The 11,526-nt window shown below is 49.1% G+C and overlaps 1 protein-coding gene across 7 annotated transcripts in view; it reads left to right on the top strand.

The window, feature by feature from the left end:
• raraa (retinoic acid receptor, alpha a) overlaps positions 1–11,526 on the top strand; it is a 131,595-nt gene that overhangs the window by 86,886 nt on the left and 33,183 nt on the right. For 4 of the 7 annotated variants that reach the window (XM_031843198.1, XM_031843197.1, XM_031843202.1 and 1 more), the window contains exon 1: positions 3,243–7,691. The exons of the other annotated variants lie outside the window; for them this stretch is intronic. In XM_031843198.1, coding sequence (XP_031699058.1) covers positions 7,514–7,691 — 178 coding nt within the window. In that variant the 5' untranslated portion in view covers positions 3,243–7,513. Of the gene's footprint in view, positions 1–3,242; positions 7,692–11,526 lie in introns of those variants that run through there. 7 annotated transcript variants of the gene reach the window in all.

The following is an 11,526-nucleotide window of genomic DNA, read 5'->3' on the forward strand; positions in this document are numbered from 1 at the left end:
CCCCCCCCCCCCCCCCCCCCCCACCCCCCTCTACGGGCTCACAACACAGATGGTTTCGGGTAGCCACGGCGACTGCCCAGCTTTATTTATATCAGTTCAAAGCCCTTCTGTGCTTTTTCTTCTTCTAACACGTGGAAGTTTTGTCACAGATGGACGGCCCAATTGATAGTTAAAACTACAAAGTTGGTGATTTAAAGTATCTTTATTTGAGAGCTTCCTCTTATAATTGTGAGTCGACATAAGTAGGAATAATTTAAATGGATGGAAATAGTTAAAGTTACCTCTTTCCTAACCAAACAGCTATAATTTCCAATGTATATTTGACATGTGTTTTTATGTGTTGTGAGACGCATAAGATAAGCGATGCGTTAGTCATGTTTTCAGTACTTCTCTTTCTTTCGTTTCTGCATTGCTGCCTAAGGGCAAAAAGTCCGGCATTGATATCAATTTTCACAGAGGTTCTCTGGGCTTGTCGTCAAAGGAACGAGCCTCCTCCCTGCTGCCCGTGGCAGAGCCGAGCAAACCTTTTGACTGCAGAGAAACAACCAAAGCGCAACGAAACCCTGTGCTCCGATGGGGCCGCGTCTCACTGTCGGGGTTGTCACCGGCTCTCAGATGAAGTTGACCCATACGCACCCCTTGGGACTTGTGGGGTAAAAAGGGCTGCCTCTCATCCAATTAACTCATCTCTTTCATACGTATAAATGTGTGTACGCACTCGCGCACACACACACACACACTAGGGCCGGGGTGTGTGCGGTGAACAATAACAGAGACGGTGAGAGATAGCAGAGGAAGAGGAGCAGCAGATCCATCTACATTCCCTGCGCCTCATTCTTTTGAAATGCTGATGACTCCTCCTCCCTCACCCTCATCGCTCAGCTCTCCCCTCTTTTTTAATGTGGCGGAGTCATCCATTCCATTAACCGTCCTCCTGCTCCCCTCCCCAGGTTAGAATGAGTGAGATCCCCCCCCCCCCCCCCAGGGTAACAGGGGCCACAGTGGTGACGATGGCAGGGGCATTTGTCATGCTCTGAGCCGCGGCAGTCTGTTGCTCTCCCGTGGGCCTTTGTTATCCCCAGCTCCCAACTTGCTGGCTAAGCAGGGGATTTAACATGTTTCATTAACATCTGAACCAGCTCGGCACTTTTGTACAATTCGCATTGAGCAGGCGGGGGGGGGGGGCGCACTGAAAAACATGAAAAAGCAGGATGCAACAAGCACATGTGCCCAGGAGAGAGCGGTCCGTTTTATGAAAAAGCTAGAAAGATTAGAGTTGGATCACACACACACACGCGCGCACACGCAACCGTTTCCATGAGTGTTGACTGCACATTCGGCCTGCAGTTGTCCAACCTCTGCGCGGTTCATGGCACACATTCTGTCTTTGTACTAAGCACAAACAATTGGCCTGCCCTGCCCGGCGCTGGTGTTAGGGGCACCACTCAAGTGGAGGTCACAGCCGAGGTGTTATAATGCTTTAGGCTGGGCACTACAAGACTGAGTGCAATCCACTTAAAGCGAACCACTAACCCCCCCACACACACCTCCTCTCGTATCCCCTCCAGGCCACCCCGAGCATCACACTTCTGAATAGAAAACGGGAAATCGGCCTTCTGCAGCACTTCAAAAACCGGAGAGAGAGAGAGGAAAATACTGTGGAGAGGCGGGGGGGCATGATAGTGCTTTTTTTTTTTTTAACACGTTGCCTCAACACCCAGACAGCAGTGCCTAAGATCTCTGTTAGAGGGAGATGGAACCAATTCTAATCGGCTAACATAGGCAAAATCAAAGCTTGAAAAGCTTGTGTTTTGATGAGAAGACAGCTTTTTTTTAAACTTGTTTTCTCCGCTCCCTCAACTTCGTGAACTCTGAGTTAAGGCCACGAGGGCAAGGCTGCGGTCGAGCACCTGGATGCAGCAAACGGAGAAATGAACGGTGTCATACATAGACAAATAGTGTAAGCTTGAGTTTTAATTGCATCAGTGAGTTCTCTTCACTTCCGCCCCCTGCTCGTCCCTCTCTCCCTCTGAGCTTCCCAGGAGCAGATCATCCTCCTCACACTGTACTCCATGCCCGCCTTGCTCTTTAGGTTATTATTTGTGTCTGTGTCATGCCAAACATTTGGCAGGCAGTGCCGGTTTTCTATGTGAACAGTCTTAAGTTTTGTGCATTGCTCCTTGATTTGTTTTCAGTCTCTTCTACCTCCAGGTTGCTCTGTGTTTCACTCTCTGTCCCTCTTAATAGAATTAGTGGTGTGTCCATCCGTATGTATTAAACATCTCCCTGTTTCTTACAGCTAATGGGGGCCATTCCATGTCCGGGATGACTGATATTGAGATATCCTTCCTCCAGGGTATCATCCTTAGCAATCTTCCCTTGATTTGCTGAATGATGGACTGTGCAAAGGAAAATAGACCTAATGATCATTGTGGAGATGGGCCCTCTAACTCAAGGCTGTAGAGTGTGGGCGATTACCAGCTATACAATAAGCTATGTCTCCTCCCCCCTCCCTCCCTCCTCTCTCGCTTTCTCTCCCTCTGCGGAGGTATTTCCAGAATGCCGCCGGCCATGATGGATTTATGAGTAGGCCATACTTTGGTAAACACCGATGGTGGGCAGCTTTGTCCTCCCCCCTATGATATAGTGAAGGTCCCATAAAAAATGGGAAAACCAGGTTACAGCCACCATAGAGTTGGGCTAAACAATAAAAGGCTTTATGGGCAGATATAGGCCTGTACCATAAATGCTGGAATCTGCTGTCAGAGGGACATTAAAGGGATAATGACAGGGGGGGGAGGGGGTTAGCTTTCACAAAATCCCTGCAGCCACTAAGAGGGTCTTTTTTATTTTTTAGAAAACACACACTGAGGATAGCAAAGCACCGAGGTAGAGCTCTTCAGAGCAGTTTAACTTTGGGTCAGGCTTTGTGTGTGTGTGTGTGTGTGTGCGTGTGTGCGTGTGTGCGTGCGTGCGTGCGTGCGTGCGCGCGTGCGCGCGTGTTTGCGTGCGCGCGCGCGCGTGTTTGCGTGCGTGCGTGCGCGCGCGTGCGTGCGCGCGTGTTTGTGCACGCGTGTTTGCGTGCGTGCGCGCGCGTGTGTGTGTTTGTGCGCGTGTGTGTGTGTGTTTGTGCGCGTGTGTGTGTGTGCGCGCGTGTGTGTGTGTGTGCGCGCGCGCGTGTGTGTGTGTGTGCGCGCGCGCGTGTGTGTGTGTGTGTGCGCGCGCGCGTGTGTGTGTGTGTGCGCATGTGTGTGTGTGCGCATGTGTGTGTGTGTGTGTGTGTGTGTGTGTGTGTGTGTGTGTGTCCAGTAGATTGACAGAAAGGAGATGGAAGCGGCGCCGCGCTTGTTGATAACTGCAGCATGTTCTCACATCGAAGGGTCGGGGCCCTCATTACACATTGGCTCGCCGTCGGGAGCACAGCTGTTGGGTTTTGGCTGGTGCTGCCTGTCCGGGCTGCACAAAACCAGCTGTGCAAACAAACGCAGACAGACAGACAGACAGACAGACAGACAGACACCGTAATGGCAGCAGGGGGAACGGAGCGGTAGTTTCAGGTAGACTTAAAAGCAAACATGCACCACGGCACGCACTCAGAAGTAAACACACGCTGACATGCGCCCAGGGGGGAGACGTGCGTGAGGCATGAGGAAGTTGGGACCATGGCAGTGGTATGAGTCGTGTGGGTGGAGGGGGATTATTATGGTGCAGATAATCACAATCGTGGGATATTACCGCGACTCTCCTTGGGGGGGGAGCACATTTTACAGCTTCCTAACACCCCAGATTGAGCTAAGAAAGAAGGAGAGTGGGGGCAGTAAAAATAGTTTGACACCCTCGAGGTCCAGCCGGCAATCTCCTCTCCGCCCTTGCCCATAAAACCCTTTGAATTCCCTCCTCAAATCCCCCCCCCCCCCCATCTCCGCTGGACTCTCGGTTCCAGCTTTGCACCGAGTCAAGTTGCTGTGTTTACCGCTCGTGGTATCCCTCTATCATTTGTACTTCTATTTCCGCAAAAGCCTTTGAATGGTGCTCTAATCAGGACCCGACATCGGTTGGCCTGGACTTGACGCAACAACACTTAGAAGCCTGAGCCACACAAACAAGACTGGCCTCTCACTCGAGACGCAATCTCCTTCTCTCTGGCTTCGCTTCCCGGCCAAAGTACTTCTCCGTGTTCTCAGCAGCGTGGCGGCGTATCGATGCCGGATCGAGATCAGCCTGCTGGACTGGTGCGTTAACGTGGGGCCGAACCAGACACAGTCGTGAAGATGCAATAGAGACTAGTGACCACTCTCACTTCCCCTACATTCACGGCACCAATTGTCAAGCGTGTAAGAGCACTTGCGCTCATATTATGTGTGTGTTTGTGTGTGTGTGTGTGCTTGTTTGGACACCACCTGTCATTAAACCAGCACTTTATTCTTCTGTTGATATGATGTAATACATCCAGTTCCCCTGCTGTCTACCCCAAGGAGCACTGTGTTCCCTCCTGTCACAACATAAATACCACATTTATTTAATTCTGCCTTTTTTAAGGATGAAAAAGTCCCTTTTTTCATTTAATGACAAATTAAGAAAGCTGTGGGAAAAGGACTTTTTTCAGGTCTGATCTTGTATTCTTCCCTCCCCCATCTGTAATAAGCAATGATCAACAAGCTGTTATCTCTTCGCTTGTTCTCCGCTATCACAGTGTATTGCCCGGGGATGAATGCTCTCCCCTCGGAGAAGAAAACAGAGCCTGGAGAAATTAGCATTTTCTGACAGCCATTGCTCATAGAGCTAATCCTGTCAAGGAATGTGTGGCTACGCTATCAGTGCAGGCGAGGGGTCGCCGTGGCCCATGCCTGCACACCAGGCTCTTATCAGGCAGGGTAAACACACCAGGGTCTGCATTAAATAAGTGTCACAGTCAGTGGGGGCGGAGCGGGCCGAGCCCCCCTGCCAGGCTCCATGCAGATAATCCCTCTCAGAAACCCTGTTGGTCAGACCCAGCTGTGGCCTGTGGCTCAGGTGTAGGGAAAGTGGGGGAGGAGAGGTATTGTTCAGGCAGCGGTGTAGGTTACAACACAAGCCACACCAATTCCACATCAATGCAGATACATTTGAAAAAGGCTCTTTGTGTAGCAGATATTTTCTGTCCAAACACGCATTTTTCAGGTCAATTCACAAACGTTAAGATACCAAAACCAGTAGAAAAATGCTTAAGATTGCACGTCCGTGAAACGATGGGGCGGGACAGGTGAATCCGCCGACATAGACAAGTTGTCAGAATCTGCGTCCACAGAAAGCGTCCTTCCGGGACGTCCCAATCATTTATCAAACATGCCTGATATTTTTATACGTGGTCTTTCTTTTATTTTTATTTGCACTGAGCCAAATATTCTCTCTTGCCAGTGTGAAGGTGAAATAACAGTCATATCATGTGAGATGTCCTCACATTTAGCTCTAGTGGGTGCTTGGCCCTAATCTCCACCATCGAACACGCACAGGCAACTTGAGCCGACGGCTGAACTCCAGATCACATGACAATCACAGGTCGGTGCTTTTGAAAAGCTCAGTTTACCTGTCAACACCACGACATGAGACCGGCGATGTGTTTGTGAAAGGTCTGGATGTTTATTTTTTTTTTTTGTGGCAGCATAATTGCCGCTATATTCTTTCAGGATTGCTATCTGACTCCGAAGAGGAAATATTCATGCCTCTAGAGTTCTGCTATGAAAGCTTTGGTATGGACCCAACAAGCCTGGCGGACGACAGGGCCGCATAACAAGTTGCAACAATGTTGCAGAGTATAGGTGGAGTAACATTTCACTAGGGAGGTGATGCAAAACCAGCTTCCTGGACTTTAATCCACTGAGAAAAAGTTAAGTGTCAGCTACCGTGACTGGGTGCCACTTTTGTTACTTTGTTTGTGCCGGGGGGGGGACAGAGGCGCCTCTCCGGGCAGCACTCGAGGAAGAGTGCGGTGGTGTCACTAAGCGTACAAGGTGGGAAACCTTGAATAATGTGGGATGAGAGTGAGCCAGAAAGGCGAATCCGAGTCAGCCAGTGGGTCACCAGGAGGTGAGGCTGCCTACTTCCCCTGGGTTCAGGAAAAGTTCAGCCGCATAGTATTAGGCAAATTAGGGAGACAGGGCTGGGGGAGAAAAAAAAAAAAAATGTGAGGGTAGGGACTGATGAGAGCATGGGGGAGAGGGTCAAATTAGTTGGAAGGAGGAGCCCGAATAAAGAGTGAGAGCATAGAGGGGAACTTCCAGGAAAGAAAGAAAAAAGAGCCTGGCGGATACAGTCTGGTGGTAAAGATATGACAGACTCATTACTGAGCTTATATAAATTAATCATGGCCTCAAATACATTCTCATTTAAAGCCCCAGCACCTACAATTGGAGGGACGGCGGTGGACTCCTCTGGCGCACAGTCCCATGCCGGGCCCGGGTAGAGAGAGAGAGAGAGAGAGAGAGAGGAGGGGGGGAGATCTATGGTGACGTTCCTGAAGGGGTTAAACGTAGGAGGAGCAACGCATGAAAAGGGACTGAGGGGAGGAAGGGGGAGGGAAAAAAAGAGAAAAGAAGCCTGGTGGAGGTGGAGCCAAAGCTGCTCAGCTGCTGTGCCTTGTCACATTTTTTTGCAGAACATGATCGCCGCACGATCCGGTGTGGGAATGATTTAGGCGCCTCTCTCCGAATGCAAACAAGGCGGTGCTGCTGCGCGTTTCAATGGGACCCCGGATACCGGAGAGCGGGGTCTGACCGAAGGGGGTGGGGGGGGGGGAAGCCGTCGGGTTGTTGTTGTAGCGCACGGAGGGAGACCGGTTCGTTTACGGGGCTGACAGGAGTCCACACCACGGCGGGCGCAAACGGGACGACCGAGCGCAAACCCGAAAGGACCACAACTGCAACCGGACGGAATTTCCTCTCTGTGATATTTGCGCTTCCGTCCCGCTGGTGATTCCCCGTGTTGCCTGCACGGACTTGGGGGATCTGTGTTCTCCTCTTCTCTGGGATTGTGACTCTCTTCTCTCTCTCCATGGTGTGGATACAGCCTCCAATGTTGCTCTCTATCTGAGCAAGGCCGAGAGGACCGATATATATTCTGCTGAAGTTCTTCGGGTCGTCCGTCGCTATATTATTGAGTGCATCTTCCCGACCGCGTTTATTATTATTATTTTTTAATCGGACACCATGCAGACTGTTTTAAATGATGTTTTCATACTGAGCGCAGCCGACTAGGCTCTTTCAGACACTGATCCACTCCACGCTTTGGGTTTTTGCGCCGTAAAGAAAGATGCCAAATGTTCAAATGTTCCCGCTGTGCTTGGATTTACCACCTTTCCTTCTATTTTAATGCAGTTTCCCCCCCACTCCCTCCTCAGTTTCTACCTCTGCTGGTGGCGAGCTTCAAAATCCACAAGGCTCGTGTTTTTTTTTTTTTGTTTTGCTGCGTGCGCTGACAAATAGTTAGTTTTTTGTTTTGTTTTTGACAATAACCCCCTGCTGTCGTCCCGCTCCGTATGATGTATGAGAGCGTGGACGTGGTGGGACTGAATCCCAGCCCGAACCCGTTTCTAATGATGGATTACTACAACCAGAGCAGAGGATGCTTGATCCCGGAGAAAGGACTGGTGCCCGGAGCGCCACATCCCTACAGCACGTCCATCAGGAACCAGCACTGGAACGGCTCCAATCACTGTAGGTGCCTTTTTCCTGCCCGCTCAACTCCATTTCACCCAAGTCTGTGTGTGTGTGTGTGTGTGTGTGTGTGTGTGTGTGTGTGTGTGTGGGTGTGGGGGGGGGGGGGGAAGTTAAAGCCTCTCTGGCCATGTGTTTATAGCATGGAGAAATTGCGTGTTTTCCATTTTAGTTATTTAAAAAAAAAAAAAAAAAAATGAAATATCACATGAGTGTGATATTTATTACAAGGCATGTAGTCTCTCGTTACCCGCCTGTTGTATCTCAATTATTCAACCCCGGTAATATGTGGCAAACAGCGTTGCATGTTCACACCACTGCCGAGCTTCATAACTGCATTATATATACTTGACCCACTTTCGTCTCTCTCTCTCTCTCTCTCTCTCTCTCTCTCTCTCTCTCTCTCTCTCCTTTCTGCCTCTGTGTGCACCCTGACTGATTTCTTCTTCTTTTTTTCGGAGAGACGTCTGAGACTGCGGCGCTCTGATCCAGACCACTTTCTCCAAAGCTGTTGCGTTCCCCCAAAATATGCACTTAATACAAGCAAGGTTTTACAAACCATGCCAACGTTAATCGGATCAAACGTCCCTCCCCAGCGTTATCCCCTCGGTTCCTCTGGTTAATCTGGATAGCTGCACCTGCAGGCCAGAGTCCCTGAGCAGCGCGGCCTTACCTGGACACACTGCTGTCTATATTTAATGTGTCAATCAGGCCTCGTGCTAATTACATGTATTTTAAACCTGTGCTTTATATTTAGTAGGCGGGGGAAATAATTACAACACGCTGTTGAATATTGCCGTTTGTTTAAACACATATGTATTTTAATATCTTAACAGAACAAACACACATCAGAGTGTTAGAATAAATATTTTAAATTCTAATAAATACAACCAGACATTATTTTTATTCGGCTTATGTGCCAGACAGGCTTTTCTGCCATGTCTAAAAATAGCATGTCAATGACTATGCTTTTTAAAATCTGTGTGTGTGTGTGGTGAGTTTTTTTTGGGGTTGAGTAAGAACCCCGAGTCATGGCAGATCTCCGTTTATTGATACGGTATCTGCTGCAATAAGAGAGAGTTTTATTGCAACAACAAAGTATCACAGGGGCCGTTCCCATTCTTTACCTCAAAGGACGCTGCGCTGCACAAAGCTCCAGCAGGCCTTTATGGAACAGATAGCTCTGTTGTCTTTCACAGCTGAAAGAGTGTAAAAAGGCAGGAATCTCCACAGGCTCTTAAGGGCCAATTTCCTCCTCGTCTCCCAGACTATAGAAGCACACGACAAAGGGACATTTCTGATGTTTGGCAGCAGCGGCAACAAAACTGCTCCAAATAACCGGGTTCTGTTTGCGCCGCAGTCTCACTTTTTTTTGCTGCTTGTTTTTCCAAGTCACATGAGATTAGACATTCCTCTCGACTAAAAGGACAAGTTGCAGAGCAGATACCCAGCAAGCTTCACAGTATTTATCGAGCTGACCCACTAAAGAGCTCTAGTAGCAGCATTGATTCAAACCATGTGAGGGAGACTGTGGGGGTTTGGCCCAGGAAAAGACCTCTGATCCCGTTCTCGACTCCACATTGTGTTGCTCAACAGAGGAGTTGCAGTGTGTGTGTGTGTGTGTGTGTGTGGGGGGGGGGCCTTACTGCTTGAACATAATAAAAAAATGTAGTGCACAAACGGGGAGCGTTGGTGTTGGTGGGGTTTAGACCAGAGGCTCAACATCCGTTAGTGTCGTCACGTGGCTCAGAGGCTTATTGGATCATAGGGATAGAAAACAAAACCGAGCAAGAATTCTCTTTCTTTCACTTCCCGCTCTCAAGCAGGAATCCAAAGCAGTCAGGCTCAAAAGCACGAGACGATCCCAAAAAACATCCGCTGGCTTCGTCTCTTTCTGGACTCTCTGTAAAATGCCAAACTTCACAGAGCGTAGTCTCATGGTATGTTATCCTCTGCACGTGGGTTGGGAAACAGACTGCTGGTGGAGTTTAACATTTTCTCTCACCCCCTCAGTGCTTTTCCTTTTTTGTCCTCTGTTTTTTTTCTTTTTTTTCCTCTTCACATTGGGTCTAACTATTCATTACATGCTCTACAGACGAGCTCAGCGTACACTAAATGGCATCTTCGCTGAAGTAAACCGTCCTCCTGGACCCATTAAGTGGCCCGGGCACGAATCCAGATCATATGGACGCTTCATCCCCAGTGTTATTAGTTCTTTAAAGATGCTGCCACTTTAGTGGTTTCACTGTTTCTGTCCAGCGGCTGTTGGCGCAGGTTTGTCCAGTCACGACAGTGTCGGAGAGCTTATAACCTGGTTATTCAGAGCTACGATGCTGAAGCTTTACGGCTCTGTTCTCGCAGATTAAATGCACTTGATTTTTTCCAACGAGGGCCTGTCACAATCCTTACAGCAATTATGGGACTCATGCATGAAAGAATGTGCATGGCCTTGTTCACATGACTGTCACACACTAAAATAAATAAGGGGGTATGAAGGCAAGAGGGATTGCATGGTGGACTCAAATGCTCACCAGCCCAGAGGCTTCTTGCTTCTTTTTTTTTTCCTCTCTCAGGCTGTCCACAGTACCAAAGAAAGCGGTCACCAGGGATTTCCATAGAGTAGACGAGGCAGACAGAAGGCCAAGCTTCAGCTAGTTTGTCTTCTGAAGGCCTACCAAGTGGGCTGTTGGACGTGTGTGTGTGTGTGTGTGTGTGTCCGTGAGGGCAAGTGACTGGCAGCTTAATCTGACTCATGTGGTATTTAAGTGCGGAAGACCTTTCGCCTAGCAGGAGACGAGGCCCAAGAAAAACAGATGGTATTTTATTGTTTTTCACTGCAATGGACTGAAAGAGCGGGAGCAATTTTGGGGCAATGATGAAGGGGAGGAAAGGTTGGATTTTTGGAGAGAGGGGGGGGGGGGGGGAAGCTAGAAAGTTTGAGCTTTGCTGGTGAGGCGGGAACCCATATGGTTTCGCTTTTTGGCTTTTCTGAGCGGCTGCAGCATTAAGACGGCGCGGCAGGAGCGTCGCTAATTGTTTGTGCTGCTCGGCAGCAAAGTGGAAAATCTGCAGGTGATGTGTTTGGACTTTGTGCAGGCCAGCAGATTGGTGTTGGCCTTGCGAAAGACCTGCGGATATCAATCACCCCCTCCCCCACCGACCTTTATTTATACACGCAGATTTTATTTGGCAAGCGTTTGCTGAGGATTGACAAAAGCATGAACAACAGAGCATAAACAGAGAGAGGCTCGTCCTGTCCCCAAACTAGAATTGGCCGGAGTACTGGCAGTTTATGACATTGAAGGGAGGTTGCCGTCATAAACAGCTGCAGAAAAGATAATCTCTGAAGGTAGAACATAGAGTATCACATTTATTTTCTTGGTCAATCCACTCAGGAGTTATTGGCAAAGCTGCTTACAACATCCAGGCCTTAATGTTCCATAACTGCAGTGTTTGTCCTTATTGTCAATGCCAAGACCCTGAGCCGTATGCTATTATCCGTATTGCCTTTAATGTCCATGGACCTCGGTTGCTTTCATGGACATGCTGATGAGAGAAGGGACCTTTCCTCTGCGGGGCTTTGTAGATCCCGACTTGATGGAACTGGCAGGATGGATGGGACAGCATTGAGGCGAGGTACCTTGCTCTTCCAGAGAGGGGAAGTGTCAGGTGGTCTCCTTTTTATTGCGCCACGTCTGCCTAACCCCCTTTCAGCGAATGGTGACAGTGATTTAGTAGCCCGAACGCATAGAACGTCACAGAGAGGGTGTGTGTGTGTGTGTGTGTGTGAGAGAGAGAGAGAGAGAGAGAGAGAGAGAGAGAGAGAGAGAGAGAG

This window comes from Anarrhichthys ocellatus, unplaced genomic scaffold (assembly GCF_004355925.1).
Source record: "Anarrhichthys ocellatus isolate YVR2014 unplaced genomic scaffold, GSC_Weel_1.0 scaffold4, whole genome shotgun sequence".
In the NCBI taxonomy this organism is placed as follows: domain Eukaryota; kingdom Metazoa; phylum Chordata; class Actinopteri; order Perciformes; family Anarhichadidae; genus Anarrhichthys; species Anarrhichthys ocellatus.